Source organism: Denticeps clupeoides, unplaced genomic scaffold (assembly GCF_900700375.1).
Source record: "Denticeps clupeoides unplaced genomic scaffold, fDenClu1.1, whole genome shotgun sequence".
NCBI classification, from domain to species: domain Eukaryota; kingdom Metazoa; phylum Chordata; class Actinopteri; order Clupeiformes; family Denticipitidae; genus Denticeps; species Denticeps clupeoides.
This window is the reverse complement of record NW_021630113.1, coordinates 155350-182657: the sequence shown is the minus strand read 5'-3', so window position 1 is coordinate 182657 and position 27308 is coordinate 155350. Positions and strand designations below refer to the sequence as shown.

The following is a 27308-nucleotide window of genomic DNA, read 5'->3' as shown; positions in this document are numbered from 1 at the left end:
GTGTTGATGGTGTTGACTGACTGGTTACTGTGGTTACTGTAGTAATAGTGAGTGTGTTGATTGTGTTGAGTGACTGGCTACTGTGGTTACAGTGGTAATAGTGAGTGTGTTGATGGTGTTGAGTGACTGGTTATTGTGGTTACAGTGGTAATAGTGAGTGTGTTGATTGTGTTGAGAGACTGGTTACTGTGGTTACAGTGGTAATAGTGAGTGTGTTGATTGTGTTGAGAGACTGGTTACTGTGGTTACTGTAGTAATAGTGAGTTTGTTGATGGTGTTGAGTGACTGGTTAATGTGGTTACTGTTGTAATAGTGAGCACGTTGATGGTGTCGAGTGACTGGTTACTGTGGTTACTGTAGTAAAAGTGAGAGTGTTGATGGTGTCGAGTGACTGGTTACTGTGGTTACAGTAGTAATAGTGAGTGTGTTGATGGTGAGTGTGTTGATGGTGTTGAGTGATTGGTTACTGTGGTTACTGTAGTAATAGTGAGCGCGTTGATGGTGTCGAGTGACTGGTTACTGTGGTTACTGTAGTAAAAGTGAGAGTGTTGATGGTGTCGAGTGACTGGTTACTGTGGTTACTGTAGTAATAGTGAGTGTGTTGATGGTGTTGAGTGACTGGTTACTGTGGTCACTGTAGTAATAGTGACTGTGTTGATGGTGTCGAGTGACTGGTTACTGTGGTTACAGTAGTAATAGTGACTGTGTTGATGGAGTCGAGTGACTGGTTACTGTGGTTACTGTAGTAATAGTGAGTGTGTTGATGGAGTTGAGTGACTGGTTACTGTGGTTACAGTAGTAATAGTGACTGTGTTGATGGAGTCGAGTGACTGGTTACTGTGGTTACTGTAGTAATAGTGAGTGTGTTGATGGAGTTGAGTGACTGGTTACTGTGGTTACTGTAGTAATAGTGAGCGCGTTGATGGTGTCGAGTGACTGGTTACTGTGGTTACTGTAGTAAAAGTGAGAGTGTTGATGGTGTCGAGTGACTGGTTACTGTGGTTACAGTAGTAATAGTGAGAGTGTTGATGGTGTCGAGTGACTGGTTACTGTGGTTACAGTAGTAATAGTGACTGTGTTGATGGAGTCGAGTGACTGGTTACTGTGGTTACTGTAGTAATAGTGAGTGTGTTGATGGAGTCGAGTGACTGGTTACTGTGGTTACTGTAGTAATAGTGAGTGTGTTGATGGAGTCGAGTGACTGGTTACTGTGGTTACTGTAGTAATAGTGAGTGTGTTGATGGAGTCGAGTGACTGGTTACTGTGGTTACAGTAGTAATAGTGACTGTGTTGATGGAGTTGAGTGACTGGTTACTGTGGTTACTGTAGTAAAAGTGAGAGTGTTGATGGTGTCGAGTGACTGGTTACTGTGGTTACAGTAGTAATAGTGAGAGTGTTGATGGTGTCGAGTGACTGGTTACTGTGGTTACAGTAGTAATAGTGAGTGTGTTGATGGAGTTGAGTGACTGGTTACTGTGGTTACTGTAGTAAAAGTGAGAGTGTTGATGGTGTCGAGTGACTGGTTACTGTGGTTACAGTAGTAATAGTGAGAGTGTTGATGGTGTCGAGTGACTGGTTACTGTGGTTACAGTAGTAATAGTGAGTGTGTTGATGGAGTCGAGTGACTGGTTACTGTGGTTACTGTAGTAAAAGTGAGAGTGTTGATGGTGTCGAGTGACTGGTTACTGTGGTTACTGTAGTAATAGTGAGTGTGTTGATGGTGTCGAGTGACTGGTTACTGTGGTTACTGTAGTAATAGTGACTGTGTTGATGGTGTCGAGTGACTGGTTACTGTGGTTACAGTAGTAATAGTGACTGTGTTGATGGAGTCGAGTGACTGGTTACTGTGGTTACAGTAGTAATAGTGACTGTGTTGATGGAGTTGAGTGACTGGTTACTGTGGTTACTGTAGTAATAGTGAGCGTGTTGATGGTGTCGAGTGACTGGTTACTGTGATCACTGTAGTAATAGTGAGTGTGTTGATGGAGTTGAGTGACTGGTTACTGTGTTCACAGTAGTAATAGTGTTGAGGAACTGCAGTGGTTAATGCTGTGTGGGTGATATTCTGCTGGCTGGGCGGAGCAGCGCGGTCACGTGGCCCGGGGGGGCGGGGCCGCTGCAGCAGTCAGCCAGTAACGTCACTGCTGGAGCAGCGCGGAGCGGAGCGGCGCGGCCGCAGTGGTGCTGGTGGCGAGATGATGATGATGATGGTGATGATGATGATGATGAAGGCGAATAACGGGACGCCGCGATATTTACAAACACGCGCACCGACGCGCTCGCGCTGACGACGTAAGAGCGGAAATCGCTGCAGCGCCAGAATGGCGTGGATCTGGAAGGTAAGCGCGTCTGTGCAGCGATTTGGCTTTTTTCGCGGCTGCAGGCCGGAGGGAGGATCTCTCGGTCCGCGTCGAAATGCGCCGCGCTGCAGATGTCTCATGCAGATGGGTGAAGAACATCTGTGTCTGGCTCAGAGCTGAAGATGCTGACCGCAGCTTATGGGCCTGAAGTCCAACATTCTTTAACTTGACCATAAATCAGGTGTACAAGCAGCTCAGGAAACAGTGTAGAAACTGCAGAAGCAAAACCACCACAAGCAATTTACTTAACTTGACCAAAACTATCAACTATTGATTTACGTAAAGCGTTTCATTCAGGACTCCCTTCTCTCCATGAAACAGTGACGTGTGTAGAGATAGAGACTCTGAGCTGAAATACAATATTATTCTCCATCTGTAGACTTTTACTCGTAGAAAGAAACATTATTAGCACTTTCACCGTTGATTGGGAGGCTTTGTGCGTTTTACAGTTCTAGCCCCTTCCTGGTGAGTAAAACGTGGTAATTTTCATACAACCTTTGCACAATATGCTGTATTAGTGTAACTAAGTATTTCATATTTTGATGAGTTATGTGTGAGGCGGTCCAATTTACAGTCGCACCGTGCGGAACTGCGCTGGGGTCAGTTTCAGGACTTCTGAACTCTTCACACCGAAGCATCACTCAGCGTGTAACCGTAACCGCGAGTGAGGACACACACACACACACGGTTCACACGCAGCAGCGTCTCTGTTACCCGCTATCCTGCTTTTTATCGGGGACGGTGACCCTCCCGTCCTCGTGGCATTTAACTGAGCTGAATGGAGGAACAGAAGGGGCAAACTCCACCGGGCCTGGTCCGCCGCGTAGGCACGACTTCGCATTTCGTACTGTTTGCACCACTCGTTTGGACCGATGGAAACTTATTTCTGACTTTTTGAAATGAGAGTGCTGCTCTAAAAACAGCCTTTGGTCAGAGGCGGAGTGGAAGGCGGAACACGATCTCCTCCCTCCGTTTGGAATAACGACATTGAGGTCCTGATCCCTCCGGTTCCTCCGTGTCTTCTGTAGTTTAATTGGCTCAGCTGCCACCACCTCACATGCCTCTTTGAAGCGCGAAACGCTTATTTCGGCCTTTTCTCCCCGAAAGATGAAGGGCGTCTCATGTCTGTAGCGCGGCACGTTCCCATGGGGCCATGCTGCAGACGTGAATACAGTGCGGCTGATGAAAGCCGGGGCAACTCTGGATGTGCAGACGTGCACCTCAGGGAACACAGGAACCGGCTGGTGTCTCGCCAGGTCCACACTCGGTGTCACGTCTACGGACTTACGGGGAAAGGAAGCGCAGAGGTCTGACATGCTAGGAAGGGGTTTTATTATAACAAACAATAAATGAATACAAATAGGATTTAAACAAAGGGGAGAACTTAAACTAACCCGTGGGCGTGTGGCGATTGCCAGAACTCAAAATACAAACATACACGCGGTTGCCAAGTGAAGTTCACGAAAATGCCGTCCCTCCTGAAAGGGCGGACATCTGCGTTTTTTAAGCGCTGTCAGGATTGGGTACAGGTGGTAAGCCCAGCTGTAGTCAATCCTGACACTCGGGGACCAGCTTCAGAATCATCTGCATCATCTGACCTTACCCAAGAGGTTCTTGGGGTTCCCGGTGTTCCTTTTGTCACATTACACGTATCGTGCATGAAATCTTTAGCTTGAACTTGATCATCAGTTAATCTGCTCGCTGTAACAGGCCTTTTAAACAGGGGTGCCCAAACTTTTGCAAAATGCTTTGGAGATGAGGTAGAGTGACGTCTGTTATTGAGGTTGTGCATCATCACGACTGTTCAGGTACGGTATGATGATGAATGGGAATATTTTGTGTGTAGGTGGTGCAGTTCAGTCATGAATGTGTCAGGTCGAATCGTGTTTCGTGTCTTCGTCATCGCGCTAAGGGCCCCATCCATCCAGGGGGCGCTACAAATCTACACTAGCAGGTGAATTTACTGCCTAAAATCTTACTGCCCAGGGCTCCAAATTTAAGTGAAACACAAGGAATTAGATGGCGTCTGTATAAAAAAACAAGAACAACATATTCTGATATCTACAGAATAATACAAAGATTACAGAAGGAGAAGAAGGGTAGGTAAAGGGTATTTTCAACGCTGTAGATGTTTAGCAGTTCGCTTGTTTAGTAGGGTGGTGGCGAGGGGTAAAAAAAAACTGTTCTGCAGACTTCTGTATCTTCTGCCAGAGGGCAGAAGATCAAAAAGTCTGTGTCCAGGATGTGAGGGATGCGATGATCTTTCCTCTTGAGAGGAACAGGTCCTGGATGGAGGGCAGGGGAGGGTACAGCACGCTGCAGACTGTTCCTGTGCGGTTGAGTGGCTGATCCATACCAGACTGTGATGGAGGAGAACAGGACAGACTCAATGACTGCAGTGAACTGGATCATTAGCTCATCAGTCTCAGGAAGTACATCCTCAGCTGGGTCTTTCTGAGGATGGAGGAGAAGTCTCTCACTTCAGGTGCTGGGAGATTGTGGTACCCAGGAACTTGAAGGTCTCCACTGACGACACTGGGCTGTCTGATATGGTGAGGGGGTGCAGTGTTGAAGGACGTCTCCTGAGCTCCACTGTCATCTCCATGGTCTTGACCATGTTCAGCTTCAGGTTCTGCTGACTGCATCAGAGTACCAGCTGCTTGGTTTACAGATTTATTACCATCCTGAATGAGTCGAATGACAGTGGTGTCATCTGCAGACTTCAGATGTCTCAGAAGTGAAGGTTCTAGAACCAGTAGGGAGAAGGTCGTTAATGGGAGACCTTGAGAAGGTTAATTGTCCTCCCAGACGTCCCTGTTTTAAAGTGTCAGGGCCCGGTGGCATCGTATGCGGGTTTCCAGCCATCAGACGGGATTAAAGGGTCACAGGCACATCCACCACCAGAGATTATCCACCACTTCTTTACACTTTACTCTCTCTCACACACACACACACACACACACACACACACTCGCCTCGAGCAGCCAAGATCCTGGATGTCCTGCAGCGCTGCACCTGTCCCTTTCTGTATGAGACCGATATAACCAGTCATGTGACGGCGAGGAAAAGCGCGCGGTGGCGGCGAGTTTAAACCGTAATCTGCCGGCGGGGCTGTTACGCTGCATGTAAGTAGATTAGACGAATGTGAGGATCGTCCGTGCTGTTCTCCCTGCTGCGGAAATAAACAGGAAGTGCAACAGAAGCGGTTGTCATGGGGATGCCACGCGCAGCATAGTCTCACCATGCAATCAAGTCAGATGTGATGCCTTACAAAGTTAAAAGTTAAAGTGAAGTGATTGTCACATGTGATACACAGCAGCACAGCACACGGTGCACACAGTGAAATTTGTCCTCTGCATTTAACCCATCACCCTGAGTGAGCAGTGGGCAGCCATGACAGGCGCCCGGGGAGCAGTGTGTGGTACCTTGGCGGATCGGGATTCGAACCCGCAACCTTCTAATTACGGGGCCGCTTCCTTAACCGCTGGGCCACCACTGCCCCTTATTGTTTACGTGTTGTGCTCTTAGCACCCCCGCTTTTTTTTTTGCGTGACCTTTGACCCCACTCTGTGTGCTAGATTCTCGGCCTCGGGTTTCCTCCTCCTGACCCGGCTCTGCCCTTGAACCAGCAGAAAATCCATCTAATAGCATTAGTGTGGTTCATGGTGGGCTGCGGTCATGCATTAATCCTGGATATTAACTTTAATATTTCCTCTGATCAGCATTTCTTTTCTGGAGAACCTTCAGGAGTGTACAGAATGGAGGGAAACATTGGAGAAAGGAATGAGAAGGATGCTGCGTCACACCTGAGTGTGTGACATACTGACAGGAGGGGGTTTAAATCGTCCAGAATGAGGGAGGGGGTGTGACAGCTATAAAGCATTCCTTCAGGCTCCTCCCCTTTTATACTTTCTTTTAAAAAACTTCAAGTTGAAGTTGAGCTTTATTGTCATTTCAGCTACATACATGTTAGACAGAACATAGTGAAACGAAATGTTTCTCCAGAACCTGGTGCTACACGTAACATTTAAAAAACGTTACATACTGACATAGAGTGCAAACAGGGGACACAGACAGTACAAGAGTAACATTTAACAAAAGGCATGTAGACAACAATGAGACAGACAGTTCTAAACAGGTGAAATGGATAATAAATGTGCAAAGTAAAATAGTGCAAATACTGCTGTGCAAAATGGAACAGTGCATTAATACATAATATTACAAATAGATAATATTACTCAATATAACATTGTGTGTGTGTGTGTGTGTGTCTTGTGGTCTGACACGGTGCAGCTGGTCAGAATTAAAGTTCATCTTCTTGGTGTCAGAAATAATTACACACCAACCAAAAGGTCTGGGTGGGTAGTTAGTTCCATCTGTACAACATCCATCTAACCAGCAAGCAGCCGCTTCCTGTTTCTACCTGGTTATTTCTGTAAAATCCTCGAGACGTAAATGACGTTTTGAATGAAGCACCCCTGATAAAAGATATATTAATATTGAATGATTTCCCATGTGATGCATCACTGAGGTCCCCACACACTGCTCCCCTGTCATGGCGCCCACTGCTCACCAAGGGTGATGGTTAAATACAGAGGACACGTTTCACCGTGTCACCGTTTGCTGTGCTGCAGTGTTTCACAATGACAATCACGTCACTTTCACTTCAGTATTTTCAGCCGACTTCATTTTACTGCCACATAACTGAAGCCACCTCAGATGACCTTAGAACCGCCTCCACAGTTCTTTTACAGGTAGAGAGGACGCATGATTGGAGCCTCGCTTCATTTTCTTCACTTCTTACCCTGGACCACATGACCTTCAGTCCAATCTTCAAACTGAAGGCGTTTTTTTGATTAGCTTTATTATTAATGCTTTTACTATATTAAAAAGGAGCTGTGAGTTTTCTAACGTTTGACCTGAAGTAACGTTTGAATGATCAGCTGAGATGAGGGTTCTTCACTTGCATTCCAACTACGAATGATGTGTTGGACAGTTCCTATCTTACACAGACCAATGATTTCACCGTTCTCCAAAACAGAGACGTCTTCTCCACAACCATCTGAAATATGGCATGTCTTCACTCATCACTTACCAGCTGAGGAACATTTAGGTGCAGATGTCATGTCACTGGGTGGGAAGGGGAAGGAAGCGCAGAAGCAGGACATTGTGGCACAAAAACTGAAGAGATATGACTGTCATTGTGAAACACTTCAGCACACGGTGACACGGTGAAATGTGTCCTCTGTATTTAACCATCCCCCTTGAGCAGTGGGCGCCATGACAGGCGCCCGGGGAGCAGTGTGTGGGGACGGTACCTTCATCAAGGGGACCTCGGTGGCACCTTGGCTGTTCGGGATTCGAACCAGCAACCTTCCGATTACGGGTCCCCTTCCTCAACTGCTAGGCCACCACTGCCCCATGTCACTAACTAACTAACTAACCCTGAGGCAAGAGGCTTAAATTTAGGACCTGAAACAGACACTGGTCTCCACATTAATGCAGCTTCTCTTTAATGGGCCCTGATCACGGACGCCTAATCAGTGGCAGCGGTCCATGATGTCAGGCTGGGAGGCCGCAACAGCAGAACTGAAAACGAATGATTCCTTCATCGATCAGGTGCTGTAGGGAAAGGTTAGAGCTAGAACTTTACTGGAACTTTAAAATGTCAAACTTCGCCTATCTGTTTTTTTTTCCCACGATTCTGTTTGAAAATGTCAGGTGTGGAGAACTACATCAGATACAAAGCAGCCTCATTTTCAGACGTCCCTTCCATCTGTTGACTTTTGTTATTGGGGAGAAGAGCTGGGGGTCAGAGATCCCAGTTAATGCTGACAAGGACTTTTTATCAGGAGGACGTCCAACGGCGCAGAGCAAACAGCGCTTTCCCTCAACCATCTGCACTGTAATTAGATCGTTAAGAAAGTCATTTTCATTTTGCTCCTTAAAGGTTAAGCAAATGTTGATCTGTACAGCGGGAGAGACAATACTGCACATGGAACATTGACAAGAAAAGTCCTGATAACTGGAGGGAAACATGTGACCGAGGGGGCGTGACATGGACACAGTAAACATGTGACTGAGGGGTCGTGACATGGACACTGTAAACAGGTGACAGAGGGGGCATGACATGTACACAGTAAACAGTAAACCTGTGACATGGACACTGTAAACAGGTGACCGAGGGGTCGTGACATGGACACTGTAAACAGGTGACCGAGGGGTCGTGACATGGACACTGTAAACAGGTGACCGAGGGGGCGTGACATGTACACAGTAAACAGGTGACCGAGGGGGCGTGACATGTACACAGTAAACATGTGACTGAGGGGGCGTGACATGTACACAGTAAACAGGTGTCCAAGGGGTCGTGACATGGACATTGTAAACAGGTGACAGAGGGATCGTGACATGGACACTGTAAACAGGTGACCGAGGGGGCGTGACATGTACACAGTAAACAGGTGTCCGAGGGGTCGTGACATGGACACTGTAAACAGGTGTCCGAGGGGTCGTGACATGGACACTGTAAACAGGTGACCAAAGGGGCGTGACATTGACACTGTAAACAGGTGACAGAGGGATTGTGACATGGACACTGTAAACAGGTGACCGAGGGGTCGTGACATGGACACTGTAAACAGGTGACCGAGGGGGCGTGACATGTACACAGTAAACAGGTGACCGAAGGGGCGTGACATGGACACAGTAAACAGGCGACTGAGGGGGCGTGACATGGACACTGTAAACAGGTTTCCGAGGGGGCATGACATGGGGCATGACATGGACACTGTAAACAGATGACCGAGGGGGCGTGACATGGACACTGTAAATATTAGTGAATGTTTACTATTATATTACTATTAGTGAAGGTGATGTCACTGTGATAAAAATCTATATTGGTCAATATGGGAAAATAGATCATGAGGTGAAAGTGTGTACGTTGCCCTCCAGCCTGTTGAGGATGTTGGAGAAACTTTATTTTGGCTCGTCTGGGAATCTGCATCTCTGAATCGAGTTCATATAAGTCCACATGAAGCTTAATTCATGGTGTCCTGCCTGTACTGCCTGTGTGGTTACTGGTCAGTCCTGGGCTTGATAAAGTCTCTGACTGTTTTGCGGTGGACTTTAGCAGCTTTAGGTCACTGCCCTCTCCTGCCCCGTCATCTAACTTGGACAGATGGTGAGCTCCATGAAGCCTTATTGGAGGACAGAGTGTCCCAGATCTGAGCCTGGGCTAAAAATGCCTCCATTATGTCAACATGGCAGAGAGGAGCTCAAACACAGGCACATTTCCAGGTCATTTGGAGAGAAAACATGAGGTTCTGCTGCAGCTCTGCAGCTCACACGGTGTCCTCATCTGCATGTCTTCATAAGCAGCAGGAGGTAGCATCATCACCATGGAAAAGGTACATTAATGCTGCTGACTTTATTACATAGTTGAAAGGTGTGGTTCGTGTTTGTGGCATCATGCAGCACACAATATTATTATTTTAATCACGTTATTAATCACGTTCAAATAATAAATGGAATCTAATGAGAAGCACTACTAGCTACTACTAGACTAGCTACTACATGATCTTACGTATTATAGGCCCTAGTTTGGACTGCCCACCCCAGTTTTGTCACCATGTGCCTGGACCTTCAAACTAGTAAGAGATTTTGCTGGTTTTGCTCTGGTATGAGTGGTGCTAAATGAATGTCTAAAGTCTAAAGTCAGAAGCACTTTATTCAACAATATTTTATTATATTTTATTATATTTATGTTCCATTCGTAGAGTAAAAATGTTCTGTGCATAGTTTCCAAATTTCTGTTTTCCGAAGCTGGGAACGTGGACGTTACTACATGTGCTTGAACGCAGGAAAGGAACATGTCTGCCCGTCCATTCTGTTTGGTGTAGTATATGACACGCCTCTGCGAAGAAAGAAAGTGAAGTGATTGTCACATGTGATACACAGCAGCACAGCACAGGGTGCACACAGTGAAATTTGTCCTCTGTATTTAACCATCACCCTGAGTGAGCAGTTGGCAGCCAAGACAGGCGCCCGGGGAGCAGTGTGTGGGGACGGTGCTTTGCTCAGTGGCACCTCAGTGGCACCTTGGCGGGTCGGGACTCAAACCGGCAACCTTCTGATTACGGGGCCGCTTCCTTAACCGCTAGGCCACCACTGCCCCTTAGGGCCAGTCGCGCTGGTCAACTAGAGAATCGGCTGGTTCTGTAAATAGTACCAATACCCTGTTGAATGAGCTCGGAACTGGGCTGCGGCTGGAGCTAGGCCCTTTGAAGAGCGATCTTGGACTCGTGGGTATAATTCGAGGCGATGACGGATTGCCGCTTTGAAGGGCAGGGCCTCGACTGCCGCTGTGATCTGCGCCGCGGTCGTAATGAAACTCCTTTTCGGCAAACGTGTAATTTACTCTGCACCTCCGATCGCGCGGCCGCCCCCAGCCCCGCTTCTGTCAATTGGCCGCTCAATTATATTTTGATTGCTTTCTATTTAGGGCATCGACACATCAGTTAAAGCGTCCTGTTTGGATGGAGGGAGCCCGTCGGCTCAGAAATCCTCCTTCAGCTCTCTAATCGACTTCCTGCCCTCTTGGCGTCGCTTTTGTTCACTGCAGGAAATGGATATTTTGCTCTGAAGCTGTTATTCTGTTGCTGTGGCTGTATTTATGGAATTGTATATGGTGGCAGTGAAGGCGGGCACCATGTTTATTCCCCAGATTAGACCGGCGGTGGTTTCTCCGAGTTTCACAACGCTAGTATCGCGTAACTGGGATTAGACCTTCGTGACCCAGTTTGGCCCGAGTCAGTGATTGACAGGAAGTTCCTCTAACACTCTTAAAATCCTGTTAATACTACATAGCAGGATATTAAAATATGAATATGGGGGGATTATACTAAATATAACCCAAACATGTACTAATTCAGATGCTACTAACCCTGTGACTTTAATTAACCCACAGCCACAGAGGTGTCGGCAAGTGAGGGGTGATGTTGTGGAGGTGGAGCAGGGAGATGGAATTCTGGTCCCGGGCCTGCAGGATCCTGCCTGCTGAGCCGAGGTTTATTTCAACTTTGGCCCCTTCACACCTTTCTAAATCTCGGGATTTAGATGCAGGAGAGAATTCTCTCACTGGTGGTGTTCTGAATTACTGAAAGATGCCTTCATCCAGAGCGACTTACAACATGCTTCCATGTTACCATCGATGAAGTGATCAGTTCTGGTTCACTAGGACCCCCAACTATGAATACAATCTGTTCTAGTTTCTATACAGAAGTCAGACAAGAAGAAGGTTACAATTTAATCTAAATATTCTCTAAAGAGGAAGGTCTTGAGCTGCCGTTTGACTGTGCAACTCGGTGACTGAGCTGTTCTGACCTCGAGGGGAAGTTCATTCCACAACTGAGGGGCCGAGATGGAGAAGAGTCTAGATGAATGTTTTCCTTTTACGAGCAGTACTGGAGGCTCGGAGTATACGAGGTGCAGTGCGAGGTATAATAAGGACTGTGAGGTAGGATGGTGCTACTCCATGTTTGGCTTTGTAGGCCAGCATCAGTATTTTGAACCTGATGCGTGCAGCTACTGGGAGCCAGTGGAGGGAACGTAGCAGAGGGAGGTGTGGATAAGTTGGGAAGGTGCTGCTGCGTTCTGTATTGGTTGTAGAGGCCAGATACCATTTCCATTTCAGCAGCGGCATGAAGCAGAATGAGGTTGTTCTCCCTCTTTATTATCCAGAGGTGTGTTGTAATAAAGGTGTAAAGACAGGAACAGATGTAAAGATGTAAAGACGGGGACAGAAGGTCTGGAGCAGATAACAGCATGACATATACCAGCTGGAAACGATGGTGCATGGTGAGAAAAAGATCAGCGCACCTCCAGAAACCATTGGGTTAAATGCAGAGGACAAATGTCACTGTGTGCACCGTGTGCTGTGCTGTGCTGCTGTGTGTCACAAGTGACAATCACTTCACTTTCAGAAAGAAACTGTCCAGTGTCTCCAAGGATTTTCAATACAGGATCTTCATAACGACTCATGCATCATGAAAGCCAGCAGCGTTCGGGCCCTCACTGGCAGCCTGAGCAACAGCTTCATCCCTCAAGCCATCAGACACCTGAACACTCAGGGACTTCCCACTCTGGACTGACACACACACACACACACACACACACACATACACACACGACCTCTGTTATATTGAGTAATATTATCTATATGTAATATTATGTATTAATGCACCATTCCATTCTACACAGCAGTATTTGCACTATTTCACTTTGCACATTTATTATTCATTTCACTAGTTTTCACTGTCTGTCTCATTGTTGTCTATGTTTTTTTGTTAAATGTTACTCTTGCTTGTTTGTACGTTATATAGTACGTTGTACGTTATGTTGCACATGTACACTTGATGTCAGTATGTAACGTTTAAACGTTACGTGTAGCACCAGGTTTCACTATGTTCTGATAAACGTATGTAGCTTAAATGACAATAAAGCTCAACTTCATACTTCATCTTGGATCTTTTCAGTCTTCAGCAATTTTAGCAATGACACGAGTCCTCAGAGAAGTTTTATCCAGCGGTTTTATCCATTGTGAGGCTTCCTTCTGGAGATCCAGTAGATCTTCGTTACCATCAGAATGGTCCTGCAGACGCTCCGTGGATGTTTTCGGATTCTAAGATGAATTGAAACGACATTTTAGCTGCTTGATAGACCGAAGCCGCAGAAGCAGCAAGTCGCTTTTGCATTGCAAATGTAATTTTCCATCCTGCCGTCAGAAAGTCAGGGCCCACTCAACCTTTTGTTCTCATTCATTAGAATCTTCGGAATGGAAGGTTTGTGTCTTTAAAAAGATAAAAAGTTCACTTCCTTTTGTTTTTTGCTTCTTTGCTCTTTTTAAATGTCAAACGTCAGCAGCAGCAACATTTCTGTCCCAAATTGTCCCAAACGGCAGGACGTGCTGGTAATAAATTCCAGAAATAAACTACCAGGAGGCTAGAGAACGTGGAACAGGCACCGGTGGAACCGATTAATTCTCCCGCCACCAGCAGCAGAGACGTGACCACACTGCGGCGAAATGGGAATAAACCAGAATGAAGCGGCTGATTACATTAACGGGGCTGCAGGCCTGATGAACGCCGCACGATCCTCCTAATTCGGTTAAAGTCCAGTGATCACGTCTGCCCTCAGGTTTTCACAAAGCATCGGCATTATTAATCGACGGGTATACACGTGAGGGATATGCATGCAGAAAAATATTGTTGCCATCCACAATGTGCTCTTTGACGTCGGCTTAAGGAGTGCACTGATGCTCCATCTCCACCCGGCTCAGAGGACACTTTTTCATTTCCGTTTTTAAGTCAATATTATGGCCAGAACATTCATTTATTAACCATTCCTATGTTCTTAAATTCATATGTGGGTGTAAAGATATTCAAATATGATGACTGAATTCAAAATGTGAATACACACTTGTGTCTGTTGTTAGTATCATTTAACAAAATATCATGACCCTTGACTCAGAAAAAACTTTTTTTTAAAACATGATTTATATAATAATGTGATCACTGCCATTTCCCATGACTCTCATTCTGATGTCACCACTGGCATCGTGGCGTTATGGAGGAAAGCCATGGTCACGTAGAATTATGACATGCTGGCGGTGGGTGGGCACTGATCGATACGCCTCAATGAAGCTGGAGCTCCTGCAGAGAGCGGTGGGAGGAGCGAGGAAGTGTGTGTGAAGCTCATCAGCCTCTGGGTTTGTGGTTCTTCACTGCTGTTTGTTCTCAGTCGGGGGTTCTGCTTTGCTGTGGCCTCTGGGTGGCGCCGTGGCCCTCAGCGCCGTGGTTAATCTCCCTGTTGTGGGAGTCCATAATGGGTGAAATTGTGCAGAACACGACCCACAGATGATTATCCTCATGATAGATGGAGTCACATGTCGCCCATTGAGCTTAAAGATGCCCCATAAATCGCCTCAAATGTGACATGTGATTCTGGCAGAGATTAAATCACAGGAAATTTCCCCAGTTTGTTCCTTTTTTTAATGTCCTTACTGACTGCACTTCTCTCTCACTGTTTATGGGTTGTGTGCATCTTTGCTTAATTTAATTTGATCGTAATTGTGAGGGTAACAATTACCAATGCAATTATATTATTAATTTATACAAAAATTCTATAATGCGGGACATCAATGTCCATAGATCTCAGTATTTAGTTAGTTACATTTAGTGTCACATTTATTTTGCAACACAGCAAAATATAATTGCTTGTGTGATAGTGTCATGCCAAGGTGTAAAAAGAATGAAATGCAAATGCTCGATGTGAAAATGTAAATATAGGTTTTAATGAACAAAAAGAATTACATCCTGATGACAGAAATGCAGCAGTGAACACATCAATTATGCAGGACAAGGGAGTGATGGAGCTGTTGCATCCAGAATGGGGGCCTTTCTGAGCACTCAGGCAGCGGCCCCCACTCAGTCAGGAACGAAGGTGGGCTCGGACCCTCAGGCAGCACCCCTCACTGAGTCAGGAACGAAGGTGGGCTCGGACCCTCACTGCATTCAGAATGAAGGCCTGCCTGAGCACTCAGGCAGCACCCCTCACTGAGTCAGGAACGAAGGTGGGCTCGGACCCTCACTGCATTCAGAATGAAGGCCTGCCTGAGCGCTCAGGCAGCACCCCTCACTGAGTCAGGAACGGAGGTGGGCTCGGACCCTCAGGCAGCACCCCTCACTGAGTCAGGAACGGAGGTGGGCTCGGACCCTCAGGCAGCACCCCTCACTGAGTCAGGAACGAAGGTGGGCTCGGACCCTCACTGCATTCAGAATGAAGGCCTGCCTGAGCACTCAGGCAGCACCCCTCACTGAGTCAGGAACGGAGGTGGGCTCGGACCCTCAGGCAGCACCCCTCACTGAGTCAGGAACGAAGGTGGGCTCGGACCCTCACTGCATTCAGAATGAAGGCCTGCCTGAGCACTCAGGCAGCACCCCTCACTGAGTCAGGAACGAAGGTGGGCTCGGACCCTCACTGCATTCAGAATGAAGGCCTGCCTGAGCGCTCAGGCAGCACCCCTCACTGAGTCAGGAACGGAGGTGGGCTCGGACCCTCAGGCAGCACCCCTCACTGAGTCAGGAACGGAGGTGGGCTCGGACCCTCAGGCAGCACCCCTCACTGAGTCAGGAACGGAGGTGGGCTCGGACCCTCACTGCATTCAGAATGAAGGCCTGCCTGAGCACTCAGGCAGCACCCCTCACTGAGTCAGGAACGGAGGTGGGCTCGGACCCTCAGGCAGCACCCCTCACTGAGTCAGGAACGGAGGTGGGCTCGGACCCTCAGGCAGCACCCCTCACTGAGTCAGGAACGAAGGTGGGCTCGGACCCTCACTGCATTCAGAATGAAGGCCTGCCTGAGCACTCAGGCAGCACCCCTCACTGAGTCAGGAACGAAGGTGGGCTCGGACCCTCAGGCAGCACCCCTCACTGAGTCAGGAACGAAGGTGGGCTCGGACCCTCCGGCAGCACCCCTCACTGCGTTCAGAATGGAGCCTGCCTGAGCACCCCGGCAGCGTCCCTCACACTCGCAGGAGAAAGTCCCAGGTTCAAACCCCACTTACTACCATCGTGTCCGTGAGCAGGGGTCTGGTAACGCATCCTTTTCTGCTGAAATCAGGCCACAGTCCCACAGCCAGGATTTCCTGGGACAGTGAGGTTATTGCAGAGTGCAGTTATGCTGGTATTAAATGATATATGGCTATACTAGTGGGATCTAGTCAGGAGACCCCGCTTGGGCTTCTCTTCATCACGTACAAAGCTTTCGCCTTTTACTAAAGATGTCCATGGAGGGGGACGTCAACAAGCTCTGTTTTGACAGAACTACACTGGGACAGAGGTGGCCTAGCGGTTAAGGAAGCGACCCCGTAATCAGAAGGTTGCCGGTTCGAATCCCTTTCTGCCAAGGACCCGGACACGCATGTCATGGTGGCCACTGTCACCAAGGGTGATGGCTCTTATGATTAATCTGTCATGCCGGGTACTGGGTGAGGACCAATATTCGCGGTGGACAGTTTTCTCTTCAGATTTTTTTGTAGATCGGTTTGTCTGTAAATAAAGTTGCGGTTGAGCTGACAATTTTTACATCATCTTCACATGTACAGTCCCAGCTGTCAACTTTACACTGTTACAATACTGTAAAAACCCCTCCAGCGTCTCACTTGTCAACTTGTCTCAGGGGCGTCGACAACACCCCGCCTGCTATAATGTGTCTAATTACGGATGTTGACAAACAAATTGTGGTTGTCTAATGAAGTTATTTTATGCATTAATTACTGTGGTAAATTTTTTATTGGCTTGTGCTCACGTTCCTTTATTTGATGCACAAAGTGACGGACACACAATTTAGCCCATGACGTCACCCATTCAAATTGTCTTAAGAATTCATCGTCACAATTAATTGCACACTTTTGAAATCAGAAAATTACAAAGAATTCTTCTGCAGAAATGATTATTTTTCCCGACTGGGTCTGCGTGAGAGGTTCCTACACAGATCTCGTTGGATTCGGCATGGATCCCCAGACGTTGGCAGTTTGCTCTCCATCCGTCTTCTCTCGCCGACCAGATGCATCTCCAGGTTGGAACGGGCAAAATGTCTTCTCCTGAACATGCGACAAATTGTGTCCTGTGCAGAATTCCTCTTTGGTTTGGGCAGCAGGGAGGTGGTGCCAGCGACGACTCTGGGCCCTAAATGGTCGTTTTTGGTGCCGAGCCTGATGTTCGATCAGGCGCTGAGCAGCTCAGGTCTCCAGCCGCCCTGAAAAGTTTTGATGTGAAAGATCTGAGGCGGGCCCGTAAACGCTGACGCCCCGCTCATCCTGGCGCGATGGAATCGTGGGTGGAGGCTTCACGGCACCCAGCTACTTCAAAGCGTCATCAGATCCGTCCTCTCTACAGAAGGGGCCTTCGCGGCTTTTTCTCTACAGGCCGCTGGATTTTTGTTGCAATTTGCGTTGCGTTTGTTCTGTGTGTGTGTGTGTGTGTGTAGTTCTACACTAAAACCTACCTGGGAAAATGCTTTCAGGCTCTTGAGAAACGTGTTGTTATATTACGGACTACAGATGTATAGCAATTTCACACAGACCTGCCCACTCCAGAAAAGGCTCGTTTTTTATATATATATATATGAACCAACAGAAATTCATATTTAATAGCGACACAGCTCGAATGCCGCGCCGGACCTTTTTTAATTAGCGCCATGAGTTTTATCAGACGTTCATTAGGCAGATACGCCTTCGGTAACCTTGGCGACATCGCCCAAAGTCATTGTCACAGAAGAGCGCAGGGAGAGATGGAGTCTGATGAAACCGGGGAATTTCCGCAGCATCGGCTGCTCTGAAAGCGGAGTTTTTGATGTCGGCTGGAAGTTGACTTGGGAAGCGGGATGAACTCTCCGCTGTTGCGCGGCTGCGGTCCCGACATTACTCCCATCCACCTTTTATATCATTAGAGGACATAAAAGCTTCATCAGAGCGTGAGTTGATTCGATTTCCCTCTTTTTTCCAGAAGAAGTCCGTCATCGCTACCAGCCTGATAGCGCTGCTCTCGCTCTTCGTCCTGGTGGTGAACTACTCGGAGAAGCCCTACTTCCTGCTCCAGCCCATGCTCGGCCATTCACTCAGCAGCCCCTGGATGCTCTTCCGTCAAAACCACAAGGTCTACAAGCCCCATGTGGGCTACATCAGCATCCCCAAGCAGGAGGTGGGTCCTGCAGTAGCTCTTTTTATTTTAGACCGGTACATTTCTCCAGTGATTTGTGTGATAATTAATGGTGCCACTGTGCTGATGGGGTCGTTATCAAAACGATTGTCCTTTCCCCTCTGCAGACCATTTAAGTCTGTCCTATAAATTATGTGGAATTACGGTAAAAGGAAATTTGCACGTCCCGGATTGGATTTTCAGGATTTCTTTGGTGGGTTTGAAGAGACCAGAGAAGAGGAGAGACCCCAGCACTAAGCCTTGTGGTGTCCCTCGGGTCAGGAGATTGCCCTTATTGTGATATATATAGTCCAGAAGATAGGACGCTTTGGTTACTTCTGGGGATTCGGTTCAGAAAAACCTGCAAGTTTTCCAACTTGCTTTAAGTGCAGAATTTTATCCTTTGACTTGTAGACGTTTGGTCCGACCTCAACTTGGACATAACATGGTCACGACACTTGGGTCAATAGCATCTCAGCATTCAGGTGTGTATCTTCAAAGAATGTCACAGAATATCAGTATATTGATTTGTCATGTCAGTCTGAGGGTTTCTTTTCTTTCCCCTAAATCTCTCTGTCCTGAAGTTGGAATATTAAAAGGGTTATTTTGTCGGAATGTTCGCAGTCGGTCTTGTTTTTAAATGGGCACGGGTTTTAGTGTGAGCAGATGTGGAGGTGGCGGCCAGACCGGCTGGTCTCGGCGGACCACCCATCAGCCTGGAAACCTCATGGCAGTAGAGACAGAGATGCCCCCCCGCCTCCGTATGAATGCGGTTCTCTCCACCCGCAGCTCAGGTCATGTCTCAAGGTCAGAGCAGAGGTCGAGCGGCGCGGGAATAGAAGGCTTTGCTGCGCTCTGATTTATACCCACAATTATGCTGTTGGTCTGGTCCATTCATTTTGCTGCTATCTCACATGATATGTAATGCAAACGTTACAGAGTCGTTTAAAATAACGAAGTGTAAACGTCTTTTATTGCTATAAAAAGCGTGTCACGTGCAGGAACATTAAAGAATGGCCAAACCTGCCTGCTTCTGAAACAATAACCGTGGACGGGAAACATTTGAAAATGTCAGTTCTTAATTTGCACATATGAGTCATTAAAAATCGCCGCTGAGCTTCCTGCACCTCCATTATTCATCGGATGGACTCACGTTTCCAGACCTGAAGCAGCTGAATGCATTATTTCATGAATATTATCATCAGTTCATGAATAAATGTAAACAAAATATCTATTGCATCCACCAATGTAAATGTCTACACCAGACTATGGTGACAAATACAGATCTACTAATATAACAAAACTGTGTTTTGCATTTTTATTGCTTAATAATGACTAATAATGCCCTGAATGCAGAGTTATGATGATTTACTTCCACTATATTTATATTTATGAGCTGTAAATTGGAATTTGACCTTTTAAGCAGCTATTATTTATGAAACTGCATACCAATGCAATGAACACATTGAATTTATAATAACTATGTACTAAAACTATATAAAATAAATTTGAACACAAGAACATCTGAAATATTCACCAATTGGTTACAGTTTGGTGAATATTGGTTTGGCTCATTTCTTGAAACAGAAATGACATTCTCAAAATAACATGGACAAATCTCCAAACCACCTTGCAATTGCAATTCACAACAGAATGGCATTTCTCATTCATTTCATCAAAATGCAAATGTCTTAGTACATGTCCTGAAGTGTCTCAGTTCATCTTTGTGAATGGTTGTGTACAAGTATGCTACAGTTAGCACAATGAACCCACATTTAGGACATTTTTCAAATAAATACATCTTGCTGATCTAATCTGATCAGTTAATTCTCAGTCTAAATGTTGTTCTCTCCAGGTAATTTCTGTTTCAAGAAATCAACCCAATCCACAGGGAAAAACTGTAAATCCCATTATTAGTTGGATGGAAGGCATGTTAGATGGACAAATGGAAATGGACAGCGGGAGGGATGATGTATGAAAGGAGGGATAGATGAATCTAGAAATGGATGGATGGATGGATGGACGGATGGATGGATGGATGGATTGAGTGGTAGTAGCCTAGTGGGTAACACACTCGTATGGAGGAATGGATAGATGGATGGACATGGACGGATGGACGGATAGATGGACATGGATGGAGGGATCAACGGATGGATGGACGAATGGATGGACGGATGGATGTGCTGATGGATTGATGAATGGACATGGATAGACATGGATGGATAAACGGGTAGGTGGGTGGGTAGGCAGACTCAGCACGGTCATTTCAGTGTGATTGAATACAACTGGACAGTTTGATAGATGCTGCTTCTGTCAGTGATATATAGACCATGTATGATGGAGTGCTTCATCTCTCCTCTCTTGAGCTCTTCCTCACTCAGGGTCCGGACTGAAGTGGTCAGATGATTGGTTACATCCCTGTTTAGAATTGAGTTCATATTGGAGAGCTTTTCAACAAATCTCTAAAAAGAAATCAAATAATGATCACAAATCAGCCACAGAAGACACACACACACACACACACACACACACACACACACACACACACACACTCACACATACAGAAACATTTGAACACAAAGTCTTTGTTAGTACTTTAAAATCTTAGTTCATCGGGGATGATTTGATATTCCAGTCAGACGTGGCCCATAATGCCGTTCAGACAGCCGTGTGCCATTCAAGCTCCCTGTTCAGTTCACAGAAATTAAAATATCAAAGCAGCGCTGCTGAAAAGAATAAAGCAACCGAATCTAAACGGCATTTCCCGAGCACAGAAAGCAGCGAGATGGGAGTATTTCAGCACTCGCACCCACACGTTAGAGGTGTGAACCTTCACTGGTCTCACGATTCGCTTAGATTATGATTATCAGTGCCTCGATATCGATGCGTTCACCTTGTAACAGTCGTATATATACCGGTAGTTCTCCTTTAAATGCACACCTTTCTCTGCATGCTTCACCAGAGTTTCTCCGCGACATGAATCAAACCTGTTACAACCCAAAGCCACAAACGGCAGAAAAAGTGCCTGGTTCAGACGTACGTGGCATCTGGCGCATTGGAGCAAATGTAAAGCCGCTTTCAGATCGAACCCGGCACGCACTACTCTCGCCGTGGGGCTCGGCGTAATGAGCATGCAGCCACGAGTCACTACCAGCACTACTTTTTAAGGAGAATTTTTATGCTGCCGCCAGAAAATTAGATCATTCTGATATAATCGATTATGTTCTGCACTGCGTCTATGCAGAATCTGCCATGTCTGCATTGCAATGCATCGATTATACGTTTAATTTCACCACCCCTAATGCACACACACACAGAGAGAGAGAGTTTGTGAAAGTACAGTTTTTTCTCTCTCATGTTTAATGCATACTTTCTGTCGTTGTTGAGGAAAATGAGTCTTTGCAAGTAACACACACAAACACACTGCATTTAAATGTTGGAGTTTGTTCTTGCCACATCTTCAGACAGTTTTTAAGGAACGGACTTTGGTTTGTGAAGGAGCTGGACTGTCGAAGCAGGTCACCTTCAGAGATTATGCAGCCATGCTTGTGGAACGTTGCAAATTGATCGGCTAAAATTCAATGGATTTTTTTTTTCAAAACTAGGAGCAGTGTGGTCGTGATTTACAGCCTTACACTCTGAACAGTGAATATGAATTCTCATATTTCCTTTCCTTTACAGGTTTAAAGGCCCTAGCACACTAACACTAAATCTACAGGAAGGAGCTCACTACCCCAACCCTGTCACAGCAGAACAAGCATTTACATTTACATTTAAGGCATTTATCCAGAGCGAGTTACAACGTGCTTTCAAGTTACCATCGATGAAGTGGTTGGTTCTGGTTCATTATGATGATTAAGCATCATCATAACCTGGGGCTTTTCCCCCTCATTAACTGTCATGATCTCCAAGTCAAAAGGAGTAAAAAAGTCAGTTCTGATTCTGAATCTGAAACCAAAATGGACACCAGAAGCCAGGTGTTAGGGGCAGATAAGTTCCCCTAAACACTTAATTTGGCCGATTGACAGGACAAAGAAACATACAGTATCAGTCATTGGGATGAAGGTTGAAAACGGGAGAGGGAAGGTCATACATGCTCTCCGGGGGAACACCACACACACCACGGAGCATGATCTCACTCCGACTGCGATACCTGAACTCGGAACACTGGTGTGGGGGGAATCGGGAGGGTCGCGGTGACACCTGGTCCACATTATTACAGTACCAGATCAGGCTCTTTAGAAAAGTTTACTTCTGAACAGAATTGGTCCATGTTGAGGTGAACGTGGTATTCTGCTGCTGCTGAGCTGAGATTTCATCTGCACTGGCCTCCCAGCGTCCGGGCAGGAGCGGGAAACAGGAAACGTCAGCAGAAACATGCAACTTATGAATCATTGATGGAGTTTTCGTGGCTGGGGTCATGGCTGCACCTTTATAACAGATGACATGGCGCATTATATCTCACATGACACTTGCTGTGTAAGCCGCCTGTTCCGATTAGGGAATAATTGGGAGGCGTTTTGGAAGCTGCTGTCAGCGCTCTGTGATAATACGCACTACATGATGCATTATGAATGCTCACAGTTGTTCTGCTGTGTATATGTACTTAATATTAATAGAGCATAAAGGAAATGTTCAGTTGTTGTAGTAGAATCAATTTTGACTGTTGCCAGCCCTTTAAAAGCAGCAGCATTTTCCCTCTCCGATTCATCTCCATGAATTCATGAATCATGCGCTACAGTAGGGCAGAGACCATTGGACTCATGGTAAGTGCCATGTAGAACATGGACATGCTTGATGGCCCCACGGTGTCAGACAGAAGAAGAGTATCTGGAAAATGAAAGCAGAGTGGGAGATTATAATTTTTTGGTGATCATGTACACGAGGGATCACGGCGCTCAGATCCTCTCAGCTAGAACCGAGAATTCTAAGCGCTTGTACAGACACTGTGAGCTGCTACAAGAACAAACAGAGCCGCAAGGCTGTATGGATCATGGTTCCGGCTGTTTCTTCTGGTTTTGTGAGAATTCACAAGGTTTCAAACAAAAGATGCAACAATATCCATTTCGTTCCACAACCCAAGGGCAAATGAAGACATAGAATGTGGAAATTGTGATATAAATTGGACTGGAAATCCAATGGGGAAAATCTCTTTTCAAGTTCTACTCGCAGCGTAAGTAAGAACGTTTTCACGCTGATTCCTTGGAGATAATTTAGTTTTTATATTCATGAATAAATATCACACCATTCACAAATTAATTTCTTGATTCAGTATTAAATGTAACAAGATTCACAAAGACAATTTATAACTTACAAACAAATGTAAAACCATTTGTTTCTCGACTGCACAAATGTCAGTGCAGTTACATTTATTCACAAACCAATAAAGCTGCATTTACAAACCACCGTACAGCGGGGAAAATAAGTATTCGACACATCAGCATTTTTATCAGTAAGGGGATTTCTAAGTGGGCTATTGACACAAAATTTCCACCAGATGTTGCCCTCAAGCCAAATATTGAATTCATACAAAGAAATCAGAACATTTAAGTATACAAGTCGAGTCGTAATAAATAAAGTGAAATGACAAAGGGAATAAGTATTAAATACATGAAGATAACATGCAAAAAAAACACATGCAAAATGGCATAGAAAGCCAGGAGATCACCTGAAATCTGTCAGTATTGAGAGAGAAACTGATAAAAATGCTGATGTGTCAAATACTTATTTTCCCAGCTGTATATATTTGTGGCACCTCAGTGGCACCTTGGAGAGTCAAAAAAAGGTTAGATTTAGCATTATTGTGCTAATGGTATTTACGGATCAGGTCCTAGTGAAATGTAAAATGTAAATGCATTTCCTTGTGTGTGTGTGTGTGTGTGTGTGTGTGAGAGAGACTGATGTAAGCACAGAGCTGCTAAAGTATCATCTACGCATCTATTGACATCTTAGGTTGTATCGAATGAAAAAGACCCAACACACAAATTTCACCAGTTCTCCAGCTCACCACCAGTTGACCACTTCTTTATAAAGAGTTAAATTATACGCAGACTTGAATTTAGTAGTATATGTAATACGTAAAAAATAATATCACGTTCTCAGACTGCTGATTCTGATGATGATTTTTCACATTAAAATGTAATTTTGAGTAAATTTTCCCTTCACTTCTGCAAATTTTTACCAAGCCACACAATTTGTTTTATTTAACTGGTTCTTTAGAGCCATCATGAAACTGATCATTAAAGCCAACATGCATTTTACCAGTAATGACCATCGTTTAAACATTAAATCCGTAATTATTAGCTGTCTGTTAAACACGTTTCTGATGGGGCTTTTTTGTAGAACATTTTTCCAGTAATTTGCTTCTTCAAGCCAATCAAGCCCTCCTGCACTAAACTCCTTCCTTGCAGCGACACCGAAGCAAATGGGACATCTGGGCGCCATTCAGAGTCACCCATGCTGGACAGCTTAGCCAACAGCGTTGCCATGTGATCCCGAACATACAGATAACGAATTAATAACAGCCGAAATGAGCCACAGTCAGGATTTATTCAATGTGCTCATTACTTTTTTTTAAAATCATGTTTAAGCAATTAAAGCAAGTAGTCGTGAAGATTGTAATAATTCATAATTATTTTGTTTGGCGCCTCAGTTTTTAATGCATTTCTTAACTCATAATTTGGCTTAATGCCTGGCATTAGAGCGATAATAAACTCCGTAAATCTGCATTGCCAGATTCAGCTGGTGTTTTGCAAATTACACAGCTGTCATTAAATATTGATATATCTATTATTGGCACTTGATTTTTGTCTCTTTTTTTTTTTTTAAGTCTGTTTATGCTCAGAAATTTTTACTGATTTGTGTTTTCTGCAGCTGATTCATTTCATAGCATACATGCCAGCAGAAAGGATGAAAGTATGTTGGTGTTGATGGTAAATTTTTTTTTTATATAATGCCCCTTGAATATAAAATATTAATGTAAACCTGCCCAAAATGTATATCCACAGAACCTTCCAATCTGGCAACGCTGACATCCTGGCATTTAAGTGAAATTCATTGTGCGACACTGCAGCGCAGCACACGGTGACACGGTGAAACATGTCCTCTGTATTTAACCATCATCCTTGGTGACAGTGGGCACCATTGACAGGCGCCCAGGGAGCAGTGTGTGGGGACGGGACCTTCATCAAGGGGACCTCAGTTTGGGATTCAAACTGGCAAACTTCGCTTCCTTGCTTGCCAGGCCACCACTGCCCCAGTTAAACTACTGGTTATCTGGTGAAAGGGTAAAACTGTGCTTTTACGCTACTTGATCTGCTTCTGAAGCAACAGTTTTCATGTGAGAACATGAATATCTTTCTATGAAGTGTGGTGTTAATCTGAAAAGCTAATCCAGAAAGCTACCCACTGCTCACCAATACAGAGAACACGTGTCACTGTGTGCTGTGCTGCAGTGTTTCACAATGACAATCACTTCACTTTCTCTTTTTACTTATAGAGAAAGCCTGTTTAAATGGGGTAGGACGTCTCGTAATGCTGCGCTCTTCTCGTTTCAGCCACTGAAGCTGCACTGTGACGTGTGCAGCGTGGTGTCCAGCTCCGGACAGATGCTGGGCCAGGGGGCGGGTCTGGACATCGACCACTCCTCCTGCATCTGGAGGATGAACAGCGCCCCCACGCGGGGTTTTGAGAGGGACGTGGGCCGCCGCACCACCCTGAGGATGGTGTCCCACACCAGCGTGCCCCTGCTGCTCCAGCGGCCACAGCACTTCTTCGGCCAGGCCAACGACACCGTCTATGTGGTGTGGGGACCCCTGCGCAACATGCGCCAGGACGGCAAGGGCATCGTGTATAACATGCTGAGGCAGGCGGCCGAGAACTTCCCGCAAGCACGCATCTTCGTCACCACGGAGGAGCGCATGAACTACTGCGACAAGGTCTTCAAGAAGGAGACGGGGAAAGACCGGTGGGTCACTGTCTCTTCATCATTTGTCCATAGAGCAGAGCAAAACACACATTCCAAGGTGTATAATATACCAGAATCAGAAGACTTTATTCAGCAAGATGTATTGCATTACTAGTAAAATATCTGTCAGACTTTCAGTCCCATTATCTCGTTCCTAGTTACCTGACTGATGATCACCAGCACCTCATCAGCCCTGTCCTGAATAAAAAGACTCTCCCAGCACAGTTCTGTTCACAGTTCTCCTGTTGTGCCTTCCGCACTAATCAAAATGCTCCCCAACATGCGATAGCTTCCAGGGTCCCATTAAACGACTTGTCATTTTCTTACCTTGTTACAGTATTGTTGTATTGCAATAAAATATTGGCATTAGTAGTAAAATATTGCCGTTAATAGTAAAATAGTGGCACTAATTGTAAAATATTGGCATTAATTGTAAAATATTGGCGCTAGCAGTAAAATATTGTCACTAGTTGTAAAATTTTGACATTAGCAGTAAAACATTGTCATTAACAGTTAAATATTGCTGCTAGTTGTAAAATTGTGGTGTTAGCAGTAAAATATTAGCGCTAATTGTAAAATATTGCTGTTAGTAGTAAAATATTGGCGCTAATTGTAAAATATTGGCATTATTTGTAAAAAATTGCCGCTAGTTGTAAAAATAATGACACTAATTGTAAAATATTGGTGTTAGCAGTAAAATATTGGCACTAGTTACAAAATATTGCTGCTAGTAGTAAAATATTGGCGCTAATTGTAAAATATTGGCATTAGTACTAAAATATTGCCGTTAATAGTAAAATATTGGTGTTAGTTTTATATTTTTGATGTTAGCATTAAAACATTGTCATTAGCAGTAAAATATTGCCGTTAATAGTAAAATATCGGTGTTAGTTGTAAAATATTTGTGCTAATTGTAAAATTTTGCCGTTAGCAGTAAAATATTGGCACTAGTTAGAAAATATTGCCGCTAGTAGTAAAATATTTGCGCTAATTTAAAACATTGTAAAGTAACATAGTAAAATATTGGCATTAGTAGTAACATTTTGGCACTAGTAATAAATTATTGGTGTTAGTAGTAAAATATTGGTGGTAGTTGTAAAATATGGACATTAGTAGTAAAATATTGGCACTTGTTGTAAAATGTTGGCATTAGTACGTTGCCCTCCTATGAACACTGTAGTTGGTGGAGCTAATCACTTCCTTTTTTCGATTCTTGTTGCCTGG

At 45.3% G+C, this 27308-nt stretch overlaps 1 protein-coding gene and 1 pseudogene across 6 annotated transcripts in view; both read left to right on the top strand.

Moving 5' to 3' along the window:
• The first annotated feature begins 2136 nt into the window (after positions 1–2136).
• The window catches only part of LOC114783740 (alpha-N-acetylgalactosaminide alpha-2,6-sialyltransferase 3-like), a 38545-nt gene continuing 13373 nt past the window's right edge, over positions 2137–27308 (top strand). For 4 of the 6 annotated variants that reach the window (XM_028969251.1, XM_028969249.1, XM_028969254.1 and 1 more), the window contains exons 1-3: positions 2137–2339; positions 17927–18121; positions 25675–26084. In XM_028969251.1, the coding sequence (XP_028825084.1) occupies positions 2322–2339; positions 17927–18121; positions 25675–26084 (623 nt within the window). In that variant the 5' untranslated portion in view covers positions 2137–2321. The remainder of the gene's footprint in view (positions 2340–17926; positions 18122–25674; positions 26085–27308) is intronic. The other 2 variants (XM_028969250.1, XM_028969255.1) reach the window with 2 other exon arrangements.
• Positions 16151–16236, top strand: LOC114783745 (uncharacterized; annotated as a pseudogene).